The 24,482-nt window shown below is 53.1% G+C and overlaps 1 protein-coding gene across 1 annotated transcript; it reads left to right on the plus strand.

The window, feature by feature from the left end:
* Positions 1-3,022: 3,022 nt before the first annotated feature.
* Positions 3,023-23,563, plus strand: LOC115659107 (deoxyribonuclease-1-like). Its single transcript, XM_030578907.1, is given in 13 exon segments — positions 3,023-3,164; positions 7,010-7,021; positions 14,079-14,126; positions 14,129-14,150; positions 16,408-16,491; positions 17,155-17,213; positions 17,216-17,269; positions 18,536-18,583; positions 18,586-18,647; positions 19,967-20,043; positions 20,045-20,110; positions 21,146-21,242; positions 23,510-23,563. Coding segments are annotated over 13 exon segments (825 nt in total).
* The last annotated feature ends 919 nt before the right edge of the window (positions 23,564-24,482 follow it).

Genomic DNA, 24,482 nt, shown 5'->3' on the forward strand with positions numbered 1-24,482 from the left:
CATCCTCCATGAGATGAGTTCTTTCCTGACCACCATCTCAGGGGGGAAGATTTATAAAAAGGCCATAAAGACTGAGGTCTCCCTAGTTGACAAGTTGACAGTGCCACTCAAAGAGGCATTTGGGGCTAAAGATTCATCCCTCCTCTGGAAAGTAGCAACTGGGGAGGTTGAAGGGTCCTGGCTAGGGACTGGAGAGTAAGCAGCCTAGAGTTGCCAATTTGAGTTGGCTGTATTCATGAAGATTTCATCACATGAGGTAGCCTTTAAGTAAAGATTAATCTTTAATTCCTGGAGACTCCAGAACAATCCTGAAGGGTTGGGCTCTAGGTCTGCAGGCATAGGAGGAGACTGAGGAGATTGAGCCCCTTGAGAAGGGTGCGGTAGATCAGATGGGTGCCTGCCCCCTGAGTTCTGTGTAGGAGCTGAAAGGAATGAACAACCCCTCGCCAGCTGCCTCTTCCTGTCCCTGGAACATCTGGCAAGCCCAAGTCTGCTCAATAGCTGCCAGAACTCCCAGTGAGTTCTTCAGTGGGGCCAGGATTTCCCTGCTGGAGTGGGGTATAACCTGGGAGGAGATGGGAATGTTCCGAGTTGGGATAGACTCTCCTAGTTTATTTTAGTAACAGTATGAACATAGTTCCTATTAATGCTTCTCACAAGGGAAAACAAATGAGTATGTGTCTTATCCTGCCTTTATCTTCCACAGAATAGTGAAGACCCTATTGGATTTTATGGAGTCTCTGGCTCTTCTCCCTCCTCAGAGTTAAAGCTCTGCTTGGGTAAGATGTGTTATATATATACATTTAATTTCCTTTGTTGTTGGTTGGGGTTTAGGGGCATCAAGAGGTATCCATGGCAGCATCAGGCTTTCCCAAATGAAGCTCTAGTTGAGGGTTTCAGGTCTGTGTTGAAAACCCCCAGCGCAACTGCTTCTCTCCCCAGACGCTACTCGGAAGAAGTGTGCACCTCTCTGTGTGTCTTACCGCCCCTCAGACATTAAAATTCTTTTACATGAACATGGACTTGGTTTGCTCCCAGCCACAAAGTACCATGGAGCTGGTTTCACTCTGTATCTCTGGTTTAAACCAAGCAACCCACTTTTTATACTGTTATATTTGGGAAGTGACAACAACATTTTCGATAATAGTTGAACCAATGTGGTAATGATTGACATACTGCACTTGTCTGCCTTTAACAGGGCATTGGGAAGGAAGGCTGGCTCATTCAGACTGGGGGGATGTTGCCAATCCTACACATTCAAAAATCATATGTCAGGCCCCAAAATCTCATGAGATTATTATTTATTCATGAGATTTGTAAAGAATAATCAATGCTGGGTTCTTTCTATTGACGTTGTGATTTTTGAGCCTTCTGGGTTTGTGTTTTCAAGTTTTTCTCTGCCACCACAAGGGCTGTTGCTATTGATTAGCATCCTTTCCTAGAGTTATGTTGGACCCCATGGCTGGAGATATCGTTAACAACTCCGATAGGAAGAGCTATTTTTTCAATGAGCAAACCTTTGCTTTCCTGAAAGTGACCATATGGAGCCTATACCAGGCCGTGAGCAAACAGTGGAATCCCCCCCTTGGCAAAGTCAGGACTTCACAAACTTTCATAAATAGGGGCCAGGGAACTTCTGCTCTCTGTGGGGCATACGGAGCAACATCAAAGGTAAATTGCACTTTCATTTCCTTCTTACAGCTGTAGACTTCAGCTGTTCCAACTAATTTTCTGGAGATCAGATTTTTCTCCACCAGACAGTATTCTAAGGCCAAATCTTCAGCTGGGGTAAACTAGCCAATTAACAGTCGTTGGGGAGATGTGTTTTCTGGATTATAGTACTTCCCTATAGGCCCTGATCCTGACCTCCTTACTTCAGTGGAAGTTTTGTACTGAAAAGTTAGGTCGGTATGCCTACAGCACTCGGAGGGAGTGGGGGTGAAATTCACATCTGAATGCTACAGCTGTGATGACCCAATCCCAGGTGTAGACATGGCTAGGTCAACAGAAGAATTCTTCTGTCACCCTAGCTACTGCTGCACAGAGAGGAAGATTTCCTACAGTGATGGGAAAACCCCTTCTGTCACTGTAGGAAGCTGCTCCACTACAGTAGCACAGCTGCAGCACTTCGGCTGTGTCATTGTAGCACCTGTAGCCTAGGCATGGCCTGAATAAAGAGACTAGAAAAGTGCACATAGCATCTCTCTTATATTTACAAAGACCTGGTGAAATCTAGCCCCATCAAAGTCAATAGCAAAATTCCCATTGATTCAGTGGAGCCAAGACTTCAGCCTTTATGTGTAAGAACCACATGTACCATCTAGTGTCTTGGGACACCAATCAAAGGGCCAACATAAGGTGGTGGCAAAACAGTGATGATCTTCTACCAAAGGTACCACACAATTGTCTGGATGGAAGGGTGCACAGGGAGGGAGCTCTCTTATGGAGGTGTCAAAAACAATGACCTTTGAATGAGCATGTGAGATATTTTAATGGGAGCATGGAGAATCATTCCCATGACAACTGTGTAGGTGGAAGTGACAGTGCTGGCATAGGGTGCTGGGGGGTATGGCTGGGTTTACTGGAGTTGGTACATCAGGATTGGTTTCATGAATTTCATGGACATTTCACCTGTGTGGGATGCTCAGGGAATGGCCCTGTGTTAATCCAATGGCACAGGTGAACTGAGAACTGCACAGAAATATGAGCCCCCAGGGAAGCATCCTGCACCATCAGCCTGCACTTCCCTTCCCTCCCCCATCCCTCTGCCAAACAATCGAGCCTTTCTCTCTGGCTGAGTGATGTTGGGAAGATGAATCCAGGGAGTCTCAAGGGTGAATGTCAGTGAGGGTGAACTCCAAGGAAGGGGGAATCTCAGGGGCTGCTTTCAAGATTGTTACCTGTGCCAGGTAACATCACTGCATGACACAGGGACTGGGGGCGGCGACGCAGTTCTACCGTAACTAACTCTCTGTCGATCCCTTGAGGCTTTGCTTCCCTTCCTCCCTGCAGGATGGGGGCCATGAGGCCAGCGCTGGCCTTGCTGTCCCTGGCCTACCTGCTGCGCACAGCTGCCACCCTGAGAATCTGCACGTTCAACATCAGGAGTTTTGGAGACTGCAAGCTGTCCAATGAGACCATTGCAGGCATCATCGTGAACTTGAGTGCTGGGGGTTTGGGGGGAGGTCCCACATACCAGCAGTTCTTGGGAGCTGGGGGTGCCCAGGATTCTATCAAACAGCTGGTCCAGGGGCTCTCAGAAGTGTTTTCTCTTTGGGCCTGGAGAGTTGTGATGGAGTAGGGGCTGTCTGTGTGGGGGATGGGAGAGCCGAGGATGTCTTTAGGTGAGGGACAGGATCTTTAAGCCTGTAACCTGAGCCAGGTAGGGAGGAGAGGGTTAGCACTTTGGCCCGGGAAGCTGGACAAAGGAATCTGCCGGCTGGAGGAGGGGCAGTTCAGTTTCGGTTGTGGGCTGGGTGAGGGGAATTCAGGGGATCCTATGCTGGACCCAAGCACCCTGAAACTCCAGAAGGACTCGATTGAGGGGTCCTGACTGTGCCTGCAAGCTCTGCTGTAACCTGCATTCCTGTTGTCCAATAAACCTTCTGTTTTACTGGCTGGCTGAGAGTCACTGTGGGTCCCAGGAAGAGGGGTGCAGGACCGGACTCCCCCACACTCCATGACAAGAGTATGCTATCACTTGGGCTGAAGGCTACTTAGAAACCCAACTAAAAGGGCAGCAATGAAGGGCCAAGTGCTGGGTTGTTTTTCTGCTTACTCCAGCATGATTGGCTAAGAAATGGTAAAGCTGGTTAGTGGCTCCTCCATGGTGGTTATGCCCTAGACCTCTTGGTTACAAGTGGAGACAGCCTATCTGAGCCCTGCCCAGGAACCCCTGTGGGGAGACACTTTCCAGCCACACTGTGCCCCATAACACTGAGAAGTGAAACCAGGGTCCAAGTGAGGTGGTGATAGATCAATGGATGGTTATGTATGGGCATAGATGGTCTATCAGAACAAAAGAATGGCCATTCTGGATCAGACTAATGGGTCCATCTCTTCCAACAGCAGCTGGTGCTAGATGCTTCAGAGGGAATGAAGAAAACAGGGTAATTACTGAGTGGTCCTCCCGTTTCTGGCAGTCATCAGCCACACAGTCCCCTATAACACTGAGAAGGGAAACCAAGATCCTAGATAGATAAATAGATCGATCGATCTAGCTGTAAGGGTAGGGTGACCAGATGTCCCATTTTTATAGGGACAGTCCCATTTTTGGGGACTTTCTTATATAGGCACCTATTGCCCCCCACCTCCTGTGCTGTTTTTTCACATTTGCTATCTGGTCACCCTATGTAAGGGGACTGTTGTCCCCTTACTAAAACTTAGTGGCAGTGTTTTGGTTGGCTAGCTCCCAGTACCAAAAGAACTGGGAAGGGTCAATGGGAAATCAGAAGCCTGAGACTGACAGTCCCCAGGAACAATGGGGAGAGGCCAGTGCTCCAGGTCAGCCTGATTAGCCTGCCTGCCCTGTCAATCAGGGGAATCCCATTTTCTATGTGAGCTGGAATTGCCTGGGTTAGACAGAGTGGAGCCGAGTTAAGGAGAAAGCAGGGGCCCAAACTGAGCTGGGGAGCAGAGCCGTGCCAGCCACAGCGGCCAGAGAAACAGCCCAGGAAGCAGGTCAGTGCTGGGAGCAGAGTTACAGAACCAGCCCACAAAGCAGACCTGTGCTGGCAGCAGGGCTGCAGCCACATAGCCAGAGAAGCAGCCCAGGGAGCTGGAGGCAGAGCACCAGCAGTGCTGAGGCAGAGTGGAGCTGGAGCAGTCCAGAGCTGAGTGTGGTGAGCAGCTGGAGAGAGTGATGAGGACCCTGGGCAGTGGGGCCAGCTCATGGAGATGCCCCCAGCCAAGAGGCCCTGCATGCCACATTTGGAGGGGGGATCGTAACCCCAACGGGATGGGGGCAATGCTGGGAAGAAGGGTCCTGCCACCTAAAGCCTGAGGGTGTGTGGTCACCGCCAGAGCAAGTGTCCAACCCGCAGCGTCCCTGCAGCACAGCCAGGGCTTGAGGAGGCGGCCTGGGACTTGTGAGGAACAGACTGAACTTTCCTTACATTCCAGAGATGCTGCTTGTGATGTCCCCGTGCTACAGAACAGGGTGACATCTTTTCCTCTAACCTTTCCCATTTTTTCCCTTATAATTGATTGCTGTTTAATAAACTGTATTTGCTTTGATCTGTATGCAATGATCAGTGGGTCAGGGAAGCATCCAGTGCAAAGAGAGCACCCCAGAGTGGGGAACATACTAGCACCTGTCCTAAGTGACCACGACAATGTTGGGGGGTTGAGACCACCAGGAATCCTGGGCCCAGCCTTGTTGGGGTTACGAGGACTCTGACACATAGGAGAGGGGGAAGGGAGCCCTTGAGGTCAGGCAGGCCTCTGGGTAAAGGAAATGGGAGCAAAGACTCAGATCCTTTTGCTAGCCCATTTCACCAGGGTTGTGTATAAGCCAGGAAAGATCCCTACAATAGCAGGATAATTCCCCTGCTTACATAGCTATCTCTCTGGGACGTTGGTTTCACTTCAGTGTTATAGGGGACCATGTGGCTGATGACTGCCAGAAACTGGGATGGATCACTCAATAATTACTGTTCTGTTCATTCCCTCTGAAGCATCTGGCACCAGGATACTGGGCTAGATGTGTTAGGTAATAATGCAAGTCCTCACTCACCTCTCCAGCACCCGAGTTCGTGCGGAGTTGGTATGGGCACACAATTCTGTCAGAGACCAGACACCAATGCGTTGATCAACGGGCTCACACTATCCCAAAAGCTTTAGAATAAGTGTGGCGCCTTTATTAGGGGTGAGCATCAATATTTATACACAGAAGTAAACAAAGTGATTAACAAATAATGGTCATGCATAATCAATCAAGATTTTACAGGAAAAGCAAGTTTAACAAGTAAATGCATAGAGATAAAGGCTAATGGCTACTTGAGAAAGGGGGTGTCATGAGTAGTTTGCAGGTCAGTGCTTTGTTCGATAAAGGGTTCAGAAAGGATTATGCAGAGACGGCCAGTCTGGGTGTGTTTTGGCTTCCCAAAGTTCACCAAAAGTTTAGACCCAACATTCCTCCATTTGTAGCTTTGAGATAACTATTAATCAAAAAGCTACACCCTATTTCAAGATCTCAAGGGCTGCTTGGCAATTTCAGCCTGGGCCAATTCGAAGAGAGTAAGGCTTTTAGCTGAAGTGGGAAAAGAAAACTGATTTACATGAGTTTATGAGGGAGGGGACACACTGAATACAGCAACATAGTATTATAAGGACTACTATGGCCCCAACAACACCCACCAAGAGGTTTTTAACCCACCCAAGTCCGGGCAGCCAATTCCATAAGGCTCCCCACCAATCGTAAGGTGGCTGGCCAGAGGAGTAGTTTTAGCCATTTCCCTTAGGTGTTTGGTACGTTGAAAAGTGTCAGAGTAGGTGTCATTTACAAAAACACAGCATTCTTCATTTATGAGGGTGCAAGTTCCTCCCTGGGCTGCTAACATCATATCTAAAGCCATTCTGTTTTGCAAAGCTAACTGGCGCAGCTGGGACATTTCCCCGGCCTGATTTTTAAATAGGGTTGCAGTTTCATTGGTCAAAGATTCTAATAGTCCCTGTAGACGGATGATAGCACCCTTCAAGCTAGTGTGACCAGCCCACCCGCTGCCAGGACAAACCATCACGGAGATTAATATCTCTGTCAGTTTCACGGATGTTACGAACGTGGGGAAAATGAGGGGAGTGAGGGAGATGCGAGAAGGCGGTGCTAGCCATGCCAAATAACATGACCTGCCCAATCAGGGGAGAGAAAATAATAAGCCTTGGGCCCGCACACCCAGTATGTTCCATATAATGCGTTTTGGGTATTCCATTTCTCAAAGTAGGAGGTAACCCCCGCCCGTTGTACCACTGTTCCCCTGGTAACGCAGAGGGGTCGTTGTGTGAACTGCAGAGGCACAATTTGGTAGTGTTGTCCTCAAAGGGCAGTGTAGTACTGCTTGAGCAGTTGTAGAAGGCAATTGTGTATCCTTTAACAATTAGTTGGACACCCTCGAGATCTGAGCAGGGCTTTTTAAAAACTGACTCTGAAAACCTGCCCCTCCATGAAAAAGTTGAAAAGGTTGGATCGGGGTGAGGGATCCACATATGGGATAAGTGGGATGCGCAAGGCTTGAAGCCAAGATTTTTACTAAAGGCGGTGCCATTAAAATAATGTTGCATTTACTTGTTCCCACAAAAGCTGACCCTTTTTCTTTAACAAAACACAGTGATCCTGTTTGATTGGTTACCCTGTATTTGTTAATTAGCACTCCTGTTTTGTCCCATGTAAGATTGGGTTGGACTGGATCTTTTATTCTAGTCGGTGGCATCCAAGTCATATTAGCAGTGGTTAGGGGAATGGGTGTGAAGGGGAGTCCCTGTGCTGCATTTACTGGAAATGAGTACATACCCAGCAATCACTTCTATTTCCTAAAATACGAGTTTTAACCTCGTGGGAATATCTAATAAAAGCATTATCTTCATAAGCAGAAAATAAACTAAAAAAGCATAAAAAAAAACATACAGTTGTCAGAATAACGGGTCCTCTCGTTTTTTTCGAGTCAATTTAAGTCTAATGTCTGAGAGAGGTAAGCTGGTCCACTGGTCGAAGGCAGTGTCCTCAGTGGTGACAAGAGCTGCTGGTCCGTCACTGTGGTCCACTACGGCTGGCTTGACGTGGGAGTGGTGGATCCAAGATTTGCGTCCTTCCAGGAACACTGCAGTCTGGGTTGTCAAAAGAACCTGGTGGGGTCCAGTAAACCTTGGCTGGAGGGTGTCGTCACGAACGAACTTTTCGGCCCAGACGAAGTCCCCTGGTTGGAACGGGTGGATTTGTTCCTCCAGCGGCACGGTCTGGGAAAACTGCGAGGCTTTCCAAAGGGTACGGAGGCGAGCCTGTAGGGAGAGAAACTGACACGCGGTCATATGATCCCCTCCCAATAGTGAAATATCAGCACGTGGCAGCGCCCCGCCTTTGAAAGGGGGGTGTCCATAGAGCAGTTCAAAGGGGGATAATCCCAATGCGCGGGTTGGGCGAGTACGAAGGTGAAACAGGACCAAGGGAAGTACCTGAGGCCACTTTAATCCTGTTTCCTGACAGTATTTAGCCAATGTAAACTTAAGTTCCCTATTCATACTCAACTTACTTTCCCGCTAGACTGGGGGTGGTAGGGTGTATGAAAGGAGTGTGAAATGCCCAGTCCTTGTTCTAAACGGCCAAGGACATGACCAGTAAAGTGAGGTCCGCGATCTGAGTCGAGCACAAGAGGGATGCCAAAACGGGGTACAATGTCTCTAAGGAGAATCTTCGCCACTGTGGCAGCAGTACAATTAGCAGTAGGAAAAGCTTCGACCCAGGAAGTCAGAGAGCAAACCAAAACAAGGAGGTGCTTTTTCCCAAAAGCCTTTGGCATATCTGCAAAGTCAATTTGAAGATGTTGAAATGGAGCAGCAGGCGGAGGTCTTCCACCCTTAATTTTGTTAAGAGGCGGAGCAGGTCCATTACGCTGACATGTGCTGCATTTCACTATTGATAGGCAATAGGGTGAATGCCTGGAGCATACCAAAAGCGAGCGATAGTGTCCACGAGGGCGTGCGTGCCGTAGTGACCCCCTTTATCATGGTGCCAGCGAACTGCCACGGGGTATGTGGAGCGAGGGAGGCAGGCTCGGCCATCTGGCATAAGCCAGGTCCCTTTGACCAGAGTGGCCCCGAGGCTCTCCCACGATTGTAGTTCAGCAGCGGGTACTGGTACGGGGTGCGGTGGAGTAAAGGAGGAGGTTGCAATAGCCAATGTGGGCATGGCTAAAGGTAAGGTGGCAGCCTTCTTGGCGGAGGCGTCAGCCAGGGCATTCCCACGGTAACAGGGCTACTATCTTTAGTATGGGCCCGGCAGTGAACTACAGCCAGGACAGAGGGTTTTTGGAGGGCGTCCAAAAGCTTGTGGATGAGGGGGAGGTGCTGAATGGGTTTACCGGCAACTGTCTGGAAACCTCGAAACTTCCAGAGGTGGATATGACAATGCACAACTCCAAAAGCATATTTGCTATCAGTAAAAATGGTAACGGTCTTACCAGCGGCCAACTGGCAAGCTCGGGCCAGGGCATAGAGTTCAGCGGCTTGGGCTCCCCAGTTGCCTGGCAGTGAGGCGGCCTCTTGAATGTCCCATTCAGAGGTGACAGCATAACCTGTGAAACGCTTGCCATCAACATAGAAGGAGCTTCCGTCCGAGAAGAGGATGCAATCGGGATTGTCCAGTGGCACGTCAAACAGGTTGTCCCTTATCTGTAAGATGCTGGAAACTACTTCCACACAGTCATGCTGATCCTGGAGGACTGGCAGGTCAGGAAGCAAGGTAGCTGGATTAAGGGGTCCACACCTTTCAAAAATTAGGTTAGTGTCTTTCTAAGAGTTCGGCATTTAGCTGTTGCTGACGAGGGGCCGAAAAGACTTGGGTTGTGCCCTACGCAGAAGGGCGACAAGGCATGAGAGGTCCAAACCGTGGTAAAATGACCAGGGTTAGGCTCTTTGCCTTTGTGATCAGCAGGGCAGCTGCTGCCAGAGTCCGGGTGCAGGATGGGGTTCCCTGAGCGACAGGGTCGATTTGCTGAGAGTAAAAAGCAAGCGGGAAATGGTGGGGCCCGCTCAGCTGGGAAAGGACACCACTAGCAATTCCGCCCCTCTCGTGGACAAAAAGGTGAAAGGGTTTGCTGTAATTGGGGGGCGGAGAGACATGGAGGAGGCCACACTGTCCTTGAGTAACTGAAAGGCTTAATAGTGTCCGGGGACCACTGCAAAGGGTCAGGAGCAAGGTTAGCAGTGAGTCGGTGGAGCGGTTTGCTTAACTCCCCGCAGGATGGCAACCAGGGGCGACAGAAGCCAATTAATCCTAAGAAACCTCGAAGTTGTTTCTTGGTGTTCGGTAGAGGGCAGTTTTGAATAGTCTTTATGCAGGCTGGGTCCATCTGTCTTCCCTCTGGGGTTAACAGGAAGCCCAGATATCGGACCTTCTGTGAGACCCACTGAATCTTTTTAGGGTCTACCTTGTGGCCTCTGGTGTGTAGGTATAATAAAAGTGCCTTACCATCGATGCGGAGGGCAGCTTCTTCGCGATTACCTAATAGGATGTCATCTACGTATAGGACCAATGTGGATCCCTGCGGACTGGTGAAACCTTCCAAGTCGTGGCGGAGGCACTGGCTGAAAATCGTGGGGCTGTCTCTGTAGCCTTGAGGAAGTCGTTGCCAGACATAACTTTGTCCCTCCCAGGTGAAACCAAAGAGATACTGAGAGTCTGGGTGCACAGGAATGCTGAAAAAAGCTGATTTAAGTCAATAACAGTGAACCACTCAGCATCCCAGGGGATTTGGCTGATGATAGTAGCTGGGTCAGGAACTACTGCATGAAGAGGGACCACATACTGATTAACAACTCGTAGATCCTGTACAAAGCGCCAACGAACAGGGTCTCCGTCCTTTTTAGGAGGCTTTTTGACAGGCAGTATAGGGGTGTTACAGGGAGTGCGCTGAGGGCGGACTAGCTTTTGTGCAATGAATCCCTCGATAATGGGGCGGATGCCCTCCGGGCTTCCAGCGACAGGGGGTATTGAGGGACTGACGGGGGGGTTAAGGAAGGCTTCACCTGAATCCTTACGGGTTCTGCCGAAAGGAGCAGGCCAATATCAGTGTCAGAAATTCCCCAGAGGGTTGAAGGCAAGTCAGTGAGGTCAGGGGAGAGAGAGGGGGGTGTTTCCCAATTACCCTGAGTAGGGGCCGAATCTCCTAACACTGTTATCAATAATCCTACCCCTTCAGGAGTGCAGGTTAAAGTAGCCTCAAGCTTACAGAGTAAATCCCGGCCCATCAAAGGGATCGGACAAGCTGGGGAAAAAAGAAAACGGTGAGGAAAACATTTATCAGCATAAACAACATTCAAAGGCAAAGTGAGTTCCAGAGACTGTGGGTTGCCCTCCACCCCAGTCACAGTTTTAACCTCAGAGGATAGCCAGGGAGAGGGGGCATGATTTAAAAGAGAGAAAGTAGCCCCAGTATCAATGAGGAAAGAGACAGGCAGTCCCTGGACTGAAAGGGTTAAACGAGGCTCTTTGCTGGGAGGGGAGAAAGTGAGAAAGGAGCTGGCTAAAGACATTAAGGAAATAAGACCATCACATTGTTTGCCTTCGCCCCCGGGGTACCGTTATTGAGGAGGCTGAGTTTGCTGCGGCTGCTGCTGTTTCCCGTAGTTGATCCAGGCCTGGGGAATGGGCTGAGCTGGTGGTGCAGGGGTGTATTCCTCACTTGTGTAAGCATCTGCGGATGCAACCAGACCCTCTGGGCGTCCCCAGGGGCATTCACGTTTAAAGTGACCAGGCTGTCCGCACTGAAAACAATTTCCTGATGGCTGGGGTCGCCAGGACCCTCTTCCCCGAGCACCCTGGAATCCCCTGCCACGGCCACTGCCTCGAACACCGCCGTGAAAAGCTAAAGCCATCAGCTTATATTCTTCCTTTTTCTCTTTCTTTTTACTACTTTCCCTTTCTTTCTCCCAGGCAAAATCAGCTACGTCCAACACTGAAGTGACTGACTCACCTCCCCAACCAGGGCGAAACTTTAAGAAGTAATCCCTTACAGGGGGCACCGACTGATTCACAAAAAATGAAATAAGAGTAGGGTGGTCTGCTTCTCTCTCAGGATCCATCTGAGTGAACATTCGGGCCCCCTCCAATAGCCTCGACCAGAACTTTCTGGGTGGCTCATCAGATTCCTGCCGAATCTGCATGAACTTAGCCTGATTAGGCGAGCGGCGAGCCATTTCCTTGAGTCTCTCTAACAATCGCTCTCTATCTGCTCGCAGCTGAGTCAGCCTTGGCTGAGTCCAGTCTAGGGGATTCCAGCCAGCGGCCAGATCCCGCCTATCCATCCAAGTAAGATTAACTGCATTGCTATCTCCCCATGTCCTTTCTGCCATCCACAATCTACTACGTTCCTCTCCGGTCAAAACTCTACTTAACAACTGATCCACATCCGTATAAGTAGGATTATAACTTAAAAACAAGCTTTCTAGAAGTTCTATGATCTTTCGGGGATTTTCCCCAAAAGGACCCGTTATTCTGACAACTGTCCCCATTCTTTCAAGTCCCATTCTAGCCATCCTTTATATTCCACAATACTAGCATGTTGTAAACCGTCCATCTTGCCCATATAAGGTTGATCGTGCACCTGTAAAGGCATCTCTCTAACTATACATTTATTACTCGCAAGAGATTTGACGGAGACATCCTCTGAGCTATCCTCAGCGGGGGGCAGCACCCTGCCGTACCTGCTTGGACATTAGCCTAGTAACTACTCCTCCCGAGGTTTGCCCTCTCCATTTCTCCTCATCCTTCTGCAGAAAATTCCAATCTGGTATCCTGCAGATTCCCCTCTGCTACAAGGAGAGAGTCCCCCTGCGGAGGAATAGGGCAGGTGCAGAGGGGACCAGCTGACGAGTCAAAACACGCCGTGGTCTACACCCTTCATCGAAATAACCTGGAGGGGGTCACTCTCGGGAGAGTACCTGACTGCCATAATTTTAAAGATTCCACAGCTCTGCTGCTGTGTCCCAACAAAACCAGTAAACATAACTGTCCGGATGGTCTTTTTCGATCTGGCTCTTTACTCCTCTTAAGGCAGCCTGTTCGAAAGAGCCATACGAAGGCCCACTCATCTCCGGGTCGGCCAATACCGCGGTATACCAGTCCAATTCCTTACACATAGTGTTGTACAATTTCTTCCTAGACATTCCTGTCTGTACTGGGAGTTTCCCTTCGTTCCATACTTATTTACAATCCCCAACGGACTCTCAAGAGGCACGCTAGTCCCTTGACCCATGGTGTCTGACAGGAGCCCTCCAACTGGCGTTTACCCTGCTGTCAATACACGACCCCTCAATATTGAATTGGCTGGGAGAAATCTCCTGTGGCGCCTTGCCAATTCATATATGAGTGGTCTGACCACTGGACAGAGGTACCGCACCAGAAGGAATCCCGGACGAGCCCCCAAATTGTTAGGTAATAATGCAAGGTCCTCACTCACCTCTCCAGCACCCGAGTTCGTGCGGAGTTGGTATGGGCACACAATTCTGTCAGAGACCAGACACCACATGCGTTTGATCAACGGGCTCACACTATCCCAAAAGCTTTAGAATAAGTGTGGCGCCTTTATTAGGGGTGAGCATCAATATTTATACACAGAAGTAAACAAAGTGATTAACAAAAGATAATGGTCATGCATAATCAATCAAGATTTTACAGGAAAGCACGTTTAACAAGTAAATGCATAGCGATAAAGGCTAATGGCTACTTGAGAAAGGGGGTGTCATGAGTAGTTTGCAGGTCAGTGCTTTGTTCGATAAAGGGTTCAGAAAGGATTATGCAGAGACGGCCAGTCTGGGTGTGTTTTGGCTTCCCAAAGTTCACCAAAAGTTTAGACCCACAGATGGGACCATTATCTATATCTGTCACCACTTCAGATCCCAGTGTTTTAAAGACAGACAGAGGGTAACTCTGGCAGCCATTCCCTATGGCAGTAAAACTCATCCTCTACAATCACTGCTGTGTTGGGATCCTGCTGGCTGATTTCAACCCTCCTGGAACAGCAGCAGTCTGAAAGCTGCCATTTCATCCTGTTCTCCTCCGCTTTCCCATCTAACTCGCCCAGGGCTCACCTCCTTCCCCCTAGCTCATGCATTGCAGAAGAGGAGGTTAAATACCCAGCTCAGCTGGTGGTGAAGGGGCATGTCAGCCCTGGGGACACCACCCTTCTGGTGGCTGGCTGCAGCCTGGGATTTTGCAGAATGTTCTCAAAAATTTTCCCAGTGTTTGTGCATCTCTAAGGGAAGCTGGGGAGAAAGGCGAGGGATGCAGGCTGCATGTGCAGTGCCTAACACCAGGCTCAGCTTCACAGCACGGCACTTCGTGTTTCCCCCAGATCATGCAGACATAGACATCGCCATGGTGCAGGAGGTCCATGACTCTGATGGGAGTGCTGTCAGGAACTGATAGACCAGCTCAACAGGTGCTTTCCAACCTACATGGAAGGGAGTGGAAGGAGCCTAAAACATTGCTGTGGTCTGGAGTGTTTTAGAGCAGGTATAAACAAGGCCCCTTCAGGTGCAGGACCCAGCCCAGCCACACAGGGAATGCTCCGTTGCTGCCCACAGAAGCTTAGATGAAGGGAGTGCTGGAGCTGTGGCTCTGCAGGTAGTTCTGGCATAATTGACTCAGTGACAGTGTCATGGGGAGCATCACTCACCGCTGGTCCAGCACCTCTTCCTGGTCACTCTGGAGATTAGCTCAAGGCCAACAACCCCATCCCACAGTCTGCACCCCTTCACTTCAGCCACAGTCCACCTGCAACCCTCTTGCAGCATCAAGCACTGCAGCATCCTCTTCATGGCTCAGCCCTCCAGCCATATCACTATCTGGGTTCTTCCCTCCCAGGGGAGGTTTACCTCCTCAATAGTCCTGCCACTTCCCCAGTGGTGAGTGGGGGATTCAGGCCCACCCACTGCTCTGGGTCCCAGCTCAGGAACCCTCCAAACCACAGTCACTTACTGTATTCCTTTGCCTCTACTATCACTGCATTTCCCTGGGCCACTTCCCTGCAGCCACCGCTCCTTCCTCAGTCTCAGCAGCCTATCCAGAGCTCCTCCTCTTCTCCCCAGGATCCTACCTGCAGTACTTTGTCCAAGGTGCTACCAGATTGCAGCCACCTCCAGACACAGGTCCCCCCCCCCCCAAGTTCCAGCCAGCTACTGACCCTGCTCAGTCTTTTATATGGGCCTTCCCAGTCCCTGATTGGCCACTCCTCACAGCCCCTCTCTATTGGCAGCTTTTCATGCAGCCTCCCTAGGGCTCTATTAATCCCTTACTGGCCAGTCTGGGGCGAATGCCACATCACAGACACCCTCATGGACCTCTGGAGCTTTTAACCACCAAAAGGCACATGCATGAGAAGGGGCGCGGGGCATCCCTGCCTGGTGCCACACGCCGCCATTCTCACAAAGCGAGCATGATATGGGGTACAGTGGTACCAGGGTGGCACATTTCAGGGCAATAATCTTGTATACAAAAGACAGCACAAACAGAGGAGCACAGAACTCCCTGAGGACATCAGCAAGGTGCAGATACAGAGCAGGGCATGGTGCAGCCGTTTACACCAGTCCAAAGTGACTGTATACACTGATTCTGATCTCATGTACTCAGGAATAAATGAGGTGTAACTCCATGACAGCCGATGGAGGCCATCCAGTGTGAAACCGGTGTAAGGTCAGAACTGAACCCTACCCTATGGGTGTGAATTGGGGACAAGGGCCACCAGCCCCTCAGGAGAAGCTTGTCAAAGGGGTGGAGAGGGCTGGAATGGGCTTGGGAAGTGCAGTGGACAGATCTACAGCCTCAGGCCAGGGGTGACATGACACCAGTGAGGTCTGACTCTGTTGGTGGTGGTTGGACCTGCAGCTGTCCCTGACGTGGAGGAAGTCACAGGCGTTCAGGACCTCCGTGGCGGAGGGATTCCCACAAGACCTCTTCCACTCAGCTTCCCAAGAACTCAGTTCAACTCCATTCCTGTCACTCAGATCACTACATTGAGCCTACGGTGAAGCTACGCTGAGTTGATCAGACTCAAGTGGAAGGGGTGAGGATAGGGCATACCGGTACCACCCATCCAAAGTGACCGGCCACCCTCTTTTTTATAGACATGTATACATGCCATTGCATCCCCTGTTTGGGGATGAGCGTCTCCCTTTGCGGAACCCAGTTCTTGTACAGCATGCACTGTCCTTGCACATAATTCTCTTTGCCTCAGCTCACCTTCCAAGCTTCGCTTATCCATTATTATCTTGTCCATTGTCAGTGGTTCCCTGAGGATCCCCCCTTATCTTAGCTAGCACAGACAGTCTGTTTCCAGCCTGCTGCTCCACTTACCTCCCTAATCCTGTCTCCCAAGAAATAAGGCCTCACCCATGTCCAATTACTCATGTCAAGCCAGCCTACATATTGAAGGGGCCCCAGGGGAACGATGCTCCCTGAGGCACCCCCCTCCTCCAAGCTTGGCTTCCTAGAACAGAGTGGCAAGGGGTCTGCCTGGAGAGAGATGTCTCAGCCGTAAAGCAGGCAGGGTCACTCCTGTGCTGGCTGGGAGATCGGCTGGGGGTGAGACGGGAACAGTGGGAGAGGGTGCAGATCAGGGAGATGTGCTGGATATGTGCACGGCCCTCCCTGCTCCAGCACGGACCTCACTGCCGGCTTCTCTGCTGCCCCTACTCTAGGGCACATCTGCAGCCATACAGCTATGTGGTCAGCGAGCCCCTGGGCCGGAACTCCTACAAGGAGCAGTACCTCTCTGTCTACAGGTAAGGATCCAGCAAACAGCCAGAGCTAGAGACAGTACTAGGTGATTTCACCTCAGGTGATGTCCAAAGCATCCCCCACGGTCTTGAGTCTCCTGCCCAGCCACTGCTGCTCTCTGCATGCAGGCGCCTGGGCTAGGGTTGCCTATTTGATAATATTTAAAAACTGGAACCTCCCCCGCCCCGTCCCTTCCCCTGAGGCCACATCCTGCCCCACCTCTTCCCCTGAGGCCCCACCTCTGCCATGCCTCTTCCCCAAGGCTCTGCCCCTTCCACACCTCTTTCCCCTGATGCCCTGCCCCGTCCACTCCTTTTCCACCTTCCCTCCTGTCACTAACTGCTTTTCCCCTCCCTCCCCTCTACCCAGGTCAGGAGGGACTCACCTGCTTTGCTGGTGCTTGGAGCTGCAGCCATGTGATGCAGGTAGGAGGCGGCCCTGGCTAAATAGGGCTGATGTGGGTGATGACTTGGCGCCTATCAGGCCTGCAGTAACTGGACATTGGATGTCTGGTCAGTAGATCTGGCTGGATCCTATCAGGTCCCCTTTTCGACTGGACTTTCCAACAGAAAACCAGGCACTGGCCACCCTACCCTGGGTGCATCAGGGCCCACCCCAGAGTGGAGCCACCTGATTGTGTGTGGTCATTCCATCTCTCGTCCTGGTAGGACGGGTGTGGTGTCGGTGGTGAACAGTTACTACTATGATGACGGCTGTGAGCCCTGCGGAGCGACACCTTCAGCAGGGAGCCCTTCATCGTGAAGTTTTCTTCCCCCTACACAGGTAAGCAGGGCCCAGGAATCTCTCTGCCCCGTGGCACTGGGAGAAGCAGCACCCCAGACCATCCCGCAGCTAGCTAGAGAAGCCCCTGCTCCCCCACACGCTGATCCCTCCCTCCAGGGAACAAGAAACATTACCATGGAGAGTTCGGCAAAGTCTTTGGGAATGATGCTTCAACTCAGAGACAGGCCTCGATCCAAATAGGGGGAGCGTGGGGCTGGATCCGGGCCTGGGGACTCATTCTGACTGGTATGTAGGCAGCCTGACCTAGTGGTTGGAGCGGCATTGGGCGTCAGAGCCAGTCTGATACCAGGAAGTCAAAGTCTGCAACAGGCCAGAGGGCAAACTGAGGTCTGGGTCAGGCAGGGCCAGGTTACCAGGAGCTCATTAGCAGGTCGCAGAGGCAGATATGGCAGGGAAAGCCGCCCTTAGCAGGTAGATCCCATTTAGCAGGTCTGTGGGTGGTGGCTTGGCGCTCACTGGTGTGGAAGCGCCCTGTGGACCAAGGTTCAAGACCTGCAGTCCCCAATGGGTGTGGGTCTGGATGCTGGCTTGGGGAGTGCTTGCCTTGGCTGGGGTTCAGCAGCTGGAGATGAGTTCAGCTCACTGTAGAGCCAGGTGCAGCTGGGACCCAGAGCTCAGCTGGGGGTCATGGGGCTGTGAGTATACCCACCCCTTCTCCAGCCCACGATCCCTTTGCTCCTTGGGGTACGGCTTGGTCACGAGGGAGGGGAAGGGTGGCTTGCACTAACGTACAAACCCCACAGCAGCCTATTCTCATGGGGGCTGAACTCCTCAGAGCAGCTGGGAGAGAAGCAGCGACAGTCCTGGCCAGTGGGAGCCCAGCCTAGAGGCTTCACTGGCAACTAACCCCTTGCTCTGTAGCTTTCTTTGACAGCTGCTGCTTCAGCACAAAGCCAACCAGGAGCACCTTTGCGGGTGATGCTGACCCAGGAAGGCAGCGCCCAGGTGCAGAGAGACCAGGGGAGGCTAGTGCAGCTGACTGGAGTTGCTAGCACTGTAGGAACTGCCAAGAGACAATAGAGCGAGCACGAGTAATGGGAGACCTGGGTTCAAGTCCCAGTCCTGCCTGATTCTGAGGGGGAGGGGAAGTGTCCACACGGAGAGCATGGTCTTGGGAACGCCAGAGTGGAACAGTCCCAGATGTGTTTATGTGTGAGAGAGAGAGAGAGATAGCATAGATAGTGATGGGTGATGGCTCTGCGTGCACACAGAAAATGGCTGTCTGTGTAACTTGTGTCTCTGCAGCGGTGCAGGAGTTTGTGCTGGTGCCCCTGCATACACCCCCCAGCAAGGCTGTGCAGAGATTGATGCCCTCTACGATGTCTACTTAGATGTCATCGACAACTGGGGGACTGACGTAAGCAGATGTAGCTGGGCGCAAACCCAGCACCTGCCGTGTGAATGAACTCACTGGTGTTCCCTCCCTCGCTTGTCTTGTCTGAGGCTGCTGCTGCCTGAATGGGACGTCAGCTGACTTGGCTGTGGAAGATCCTAGCTAGTCTATTACTCATGCCGTCCCTCCCACTTCCTGCCCAGAGCCCCTCCAGCTGCTCTGTCTGCCTGGGCCAGTGCAGGTTACCAGGAACGGTTGGAGGGAGCAGCCAGGCCTGCTGCACACCACTTGCTGTGGCTGAGCACTGAGCTCTGGAGCTAACCAGTAGGGTTTGCCTCTGGTAAAGCGAATCCCTCTTTGTCCATATCCACATGCTGATCTGTGTCAAACAAAGCTGTGGAGCAGAGAGGCCCATCTGCGCTGCCCCCAACCCCTTCAGCTGTAGGCCTCAGAGCCACACCCCTCCCCAGCACACAACCCCTCTGGGACCCTTGCCTTCCCATGGTCGCTGTTCGCTCAGCTCCAACCCCACTGTGGGCAGAGTGCCCAAGGGTGGGGAGATGTGGGCTCCTTCCCACTCCCTGCCAGGGTCTCATCACACGGATGGCAAATGAGGATCCTGGACCTGCTTCCAGCTAAATCGATGGGTTCTGCTGCTCAGCCCGGAGAGCACGGGCCCAGTGTGCCGACGCCTTGAGCAATCAGGAATGGACCATAGGCCCTTTCACCTGCTGAAATTGGGCCCAGGGCAGTGGTGACCAAAGCCAGCTGTTCCCTGATGACATTGAGCCAGGGAGGTGCACACCGCATGTCACCCTAGGGGTGGTCTTGGCACCAGAGCCCAGGCACTTGCACTGCGCTCCCTCCCCAGAGCTGCTGTCTCCGGGGTTGGGCTGAGTACATCAGCAGGAGACGTGGAGGGCCCTGCCTGTGCTGCCGCTGCTCTGCAGATGAAGTGTCAGCCCCGTAGGCTAAGGTCATTGCAGTGTCAGGACCTCACATGTAGCTGAGCGGAAGAAAAGCCTCATGACCCCAGCCCCAGAGAAGACAACCCCCCTGTGCAGAGAAAGAACCAGCAGAATGGCAAGAGGGAGTGACAGAGCCCCAGACCACCCTGTGTCAGCTCTTCCCCCTGCCTTAGCCACAAAGACACATACAGCCAAGGAGAGCAGTGGTTAGTCAGCGAGACCTCAGCTCGTGGCACTGGCAGGGCTGCCTGAGACACTCCAGAGCGAAGGGCTCGGGGAGGCTGCCGTGCGTGAGGTTCTTGCCTTGAATGTGTGCTAGGTGTGGGGGCTGGCCTGGCTGGGCCCCCTCTCACTGACCTGGCACTTCCTTGGCAGAACATCATCTTCCTGGGAGACTTCAACGCCGACTGCTCCTATGTCGGGCCTCAGGACTGGCCTTCCATCCGCCTGCGCCTTCCAGTGGTTCATCCCGGACAGTGCAGACACCACCGTGTTGTACACAAACTGCGCCTACGACCAGTGAGGAGAGCTGCTGCTGCTGATCATCATCCCTAGTGCTGCTACTGGGCCTGAGCCTGGCAGCTGTACCAAGAAGCCCCGGGGCTATATGGCTTGAGGGGGTCTCCGTCAGCCCTTGGGGGTTGGGCCAGTGCTGAGGCAGATGGGCAGTGGGGTGTCATGGGAGCCTGTGCTGCCGCTGCCCAGGCTGTGCCTGTTCCACCAGTCAGTAGTGGGTTTCAGTCCCTAGGGCAGCCAGCCCCTCAGCAATGCAGCACCATGGCAGGAGGGTACCGCATGCATGCCACAGTGCATCAGATATAAGAATGACAGCAGCCCCAAGACAGCCCAGCACAGCCAGTGCCAGCCCTGGGGATAGGAAATAACGGGGAGGGGATGAAAAGCGACAAGGAGAGGGCTGCAGGTGGGTAGTGCCCTAGCACAGAAGGCCATCACTCATAGGACCACATCTGGGAATACTCAGAGACCACCTCAGCTGTGGAAAACCACTCCTCTGGCACAGACCCCAGACGAGAGAGACTGTCTGTAGCCCAGCCAGGACTCTCATTAACCCTGATTGCCCTGTGCTGTGCTGTGGGCATGTGCTCCCCACACACCCAGGTGCAATAGGCAGCCCCGCTCTCTCCAGAAGGTTCTGAATCAGGTGTTGCTGGAACTTGGCCCTGCACATGGTGGTTTTTGCCAATTTCACTTCCCCACATTCAGCTGTCACTTGCCTCCACTGAGTGCAGGTCCTGTACCAGATGGAGCTGGCTGAGAGCCTGGGGTTGCTCTCGGGGATCTAGCTACTGGGGAGAGGGATCCCCCCCAGGACTGCACAAACCAGGCCACCCTGTCAGCTCCCCCCAGCACTCTCCCTGGCTCCACGACTCAAGGAAGCTGGTGAGGAACCTCACCAGCAGTGCTGCCATCGCTAGCCCTGGGCTCCAGCCTGGCTCTGGGGCAGGCGAGGGCATTCCCTGCAGGGTGTGACTCTGAAGCCCAGCTGCCGGAGAAGTGCAGTGTTTAACCCTAGTCCCTTGTGGCGTGTCACAGGATCGTGGTGAGTGGCTCTGAGCTGCAGCGTGGTATGGTGGCCAGATCTGCCAAGGTCAACAACTTCCAGGAGACTTTCCACCTGCAGCGTGAGGATGTAAGTGAAGCTGGCAACCTGCCTGCGTACTCGCAGAGCAGCTAGCTGTGAGCGGGGACAACAGCTGCTAGCTAGCCAGGGGACAGCGACAGCTGGTCAGGACTGGGGCCAGGCTCAGAGATCACTGCACCCAGCTTTGCGGTGAGTCTCCCAGAGTTAAAGGCTAGTCCAGCTCAGCTACACTAAGGCCTGCTCTATACACAGGTGTTGTCCTGCTATAACTGTGGGTTTGGAGTGTGATTTTTTACTGCTGTAATTATAGGGGCAGGAACTTGTGTGGAGGCAGTTATACCATATAAAGGGGCTGGATAGCTTATTCCCCTTCCATATGGGAAGAGCTATCCGGGGTAAGCACTTTAGACCAGTCTAACTCCATCCACACTAGGGACCAAAAGGGGCACCGCTTGTGGGTGTAGACGAGGCTGGAGGCCTGATTCTCCATTGTCCTGCACCTTGTGCAGAGTGAGAGCTGGGGCAGGGTAAGAGCGGAGGATCTACAGGACAGCCTTTCACATGCATTTGGCTGTGGCATCACTGACTGCCCAAAGGGCAGGATGATGGGCCCCAGATATAGTTACATCACCTCCTGGCCAGGATACAGCATTTCCACTTGGACGGCCCTGCTGGCTCTATGCTGTACAGCTCGCGCCGCCCCAGCTGGTGGTTGCTAGTAGCCATTTTCTTATGGACATTGTGTATAATCTTCCCATACCTGCAGTTAGCCCCTGCCATTGGTTAAAACCCCAGGCCTGATCCTGCTCTCTCAGTGGGGTAACCATTGTTCTTGGCTGACCAGCAATAAACTGGTATAGCCATAGGCGCCAACTGCATGGGTGCTCCAGGGCTGGACCACCCATGGAAAAAAAAATAGTGGGTGCTCAGCACCCACCAACCACAGCTGTTCGGCAGTGCCCCCAATCAACTAATCCAGGGCACTGCGAAGCAGCTGATGGAGATGCCTTTAAACAGCTGATATGCAGTGCAGCCAAACAGCTGTTTGGTGGCTGGGGGAGAGCAGAGAGCGGCAGGCAGGTGGGGGCCTCGGAGCAGGGGTGGTGTGGGAGCAGGAAGAGGTGAAGTGAAGGCGGGGTCTTGGGGGAAGGGGTGGAATGGGGGCAGGGCTTCGGGGCAGAGCAGGAGTGAAGCACCCCTTGGGAAAAATAAAAGTTAGCGCCTCTGGGTGTAGGTGAGAGAGGAGACTCCAGCTGCTCCTTTCACAGCGCTGGGGAATTAGAGGGTGAATTACACTGAGGTCTTGGCTCTCCTCTCAGCAGTGCCATCCACTGCAGCACATGCGTCCTGTGCTCTTACCTGATTGGATGCCACCACAGAGGGGGCTCACGGCACAGAACCATTCAGCCCCTCGGGAGGCCAGCTCCCCTGGGGTCTGTGGCTGTGTTTTGCATGTGTGTAGACGGCAGTGCTCTTGGGGATACTGTGTAGGCAGCGTTTCCCAGTGGCTAGGGCGCAGGAACAGGCGTTGAGAGGCCAAGGGCCGGACAGCCCAGGACCTTCCCCTTGTGTGGCTGGTTAGAATGGTTGTGTGAAGTGACAGTGACACGCTCCAGGCCAGCTCAGCCTGGAAGCATTTTACATATTCTTTGCACTGGTCTGAAAGACTCCCCAAGGCACAGGGCAGGAGAGGGTTAAACCTTAGGCTTGAATTGCGTGGCCAGTTCTCCTCACCACTCCATACCTCAGTTTCCCCTCCGTAAAGGGCTCTGAGCTCGAGGGAGGAGCTGGGGGAGCCTTGGCTCATTCTGGCATTGGCCTCCTGTTCGGCACGTGCCGCTGGCCTCGATGTCCGTGGGGTGAGCGCAGGCCGGGCATCCCCTGGTTTGCGCTCACACTCCTGCTGGGAATGCCGCCTGAGAGCTGATCTAAAACCATGCAGGGCGCTCTCCTCCCCAAAGGCAGGAAGCTGACGGGACCCCTGCATTTGATGAGTCGCCTTGCATAGGAGGATCTCAGACCACCTCATTAATATTAATTGACTGACCCTGGGAGAGCCCTGTGATGGGGGAAACTGAGGCCTGGAGCGGTTGGATGATTTGCCCAAGGCCATGCAATGAGTCAGTATCAGGGCACAGAAGAGATCTAGACAGATGCTCTGCCATTAACCCATTCTGCCTCCTGCTGCACCTCCGGAAGTGCCAGGTTCCATGTGACAACAGGAGCCATGACACAAAGTCATGGACAAGCTGTATCTGATGCCTGCTGAGCAGCCCCACAACTTAGGGTCTGTGATTTCTCCCCTTTGTGTCCAGACCCTGGCCGTGAGTGATCATTTCCCGGTGGAAGTGACTCTGAAGGCTCGCTGATGCTCGCCTGCTCCTGCTTTGCTCCATCCCCCGCTAGGCCAGGAGACGTAGCAAAGCAATTTCTACTGCATTCATATTCCCTTTGGCTGCTGCTGGCTGCAGCGCCAATGCCTTCAGACGAGCTCCCCAGGCCGAACCTCAGTGTCTACGATTATACCCAAATACCAGTCTCCTGGCATCTACCTGCTGCTCCTGGCACATCCTCATGGCTGGTCACAAACTCACCTCTCTAGGCAGGGCCAGCTTTAGGCTGATTCAGCTGATTTCCAGGAATCAGGCCCCGCGCCGAGAGCCAGAGCCCCAGCCGGAGCGTGGCAAGTAGCCCCACTCTCCCAGCTGGAGCCCCTGCCGGAGCGCGGCAAGCCGCCCTGCAGCTCTCCCCTCCGCTCTCCTGGCCGGAGCCCCGGCTGGAGTGTGGCTAGCCGCCCTGCAGCCCTCCCCCCCCGCTCTCCCGGCCGGAGCGTGGCAAGCCGCCCTGCAGCAGGGCCGGCTTTAGGCCAATTCAGCGGTTTCCCAGGAATCGGGCCCGGTGCCTAAGAGGGCCCCGCGCCTTAGGCGCCTTTTAAATTTTTTTTACTTACACTGCTAAGGTCTGCTCTGGGGTCTTCCATGGCCCCGCTCCCCTGACCAAAGCACCGTGGGGAGTGCAGCAAGCTGCCCCGCAGCCCCGCTCTCCCAGCCAGAGCCCCGGCCGGAGCCCCGGCCAGCTGCCCCGCTCTCCCGGCCAGAGCCCTGGCCAACTGCCCCGCAGCCCGCTCTCCCGGCCGGAGCCCTGGCCAGCTGCCCTGCTCTCCTGGCCAGAGCCCCGGCCAGCTGCCCCACGGCCTCGCTCTCCCGGCCAGAGCCCCGGCCAGCTGCCCCGCGACCCCGCTCTCCCGGCCGGAGCCCCGGCCAGCTGCCCCGCGACCCCGCTCTCCCG

Source organism: Gopherus evgoodei, chromosome 10, assembly GCF_007399415.2.
Source record: "Gopherus evgoodei ecotype Sinaloan lineage chromosome 10, rGopEvg1_v1.p, whole genome shotgun sequence".
Lineage (NCBI taxonomy): Eukaryota > Metazoa > Chordata > Testudines > Testudinidae > Gopherus > Gopherus evgoodei.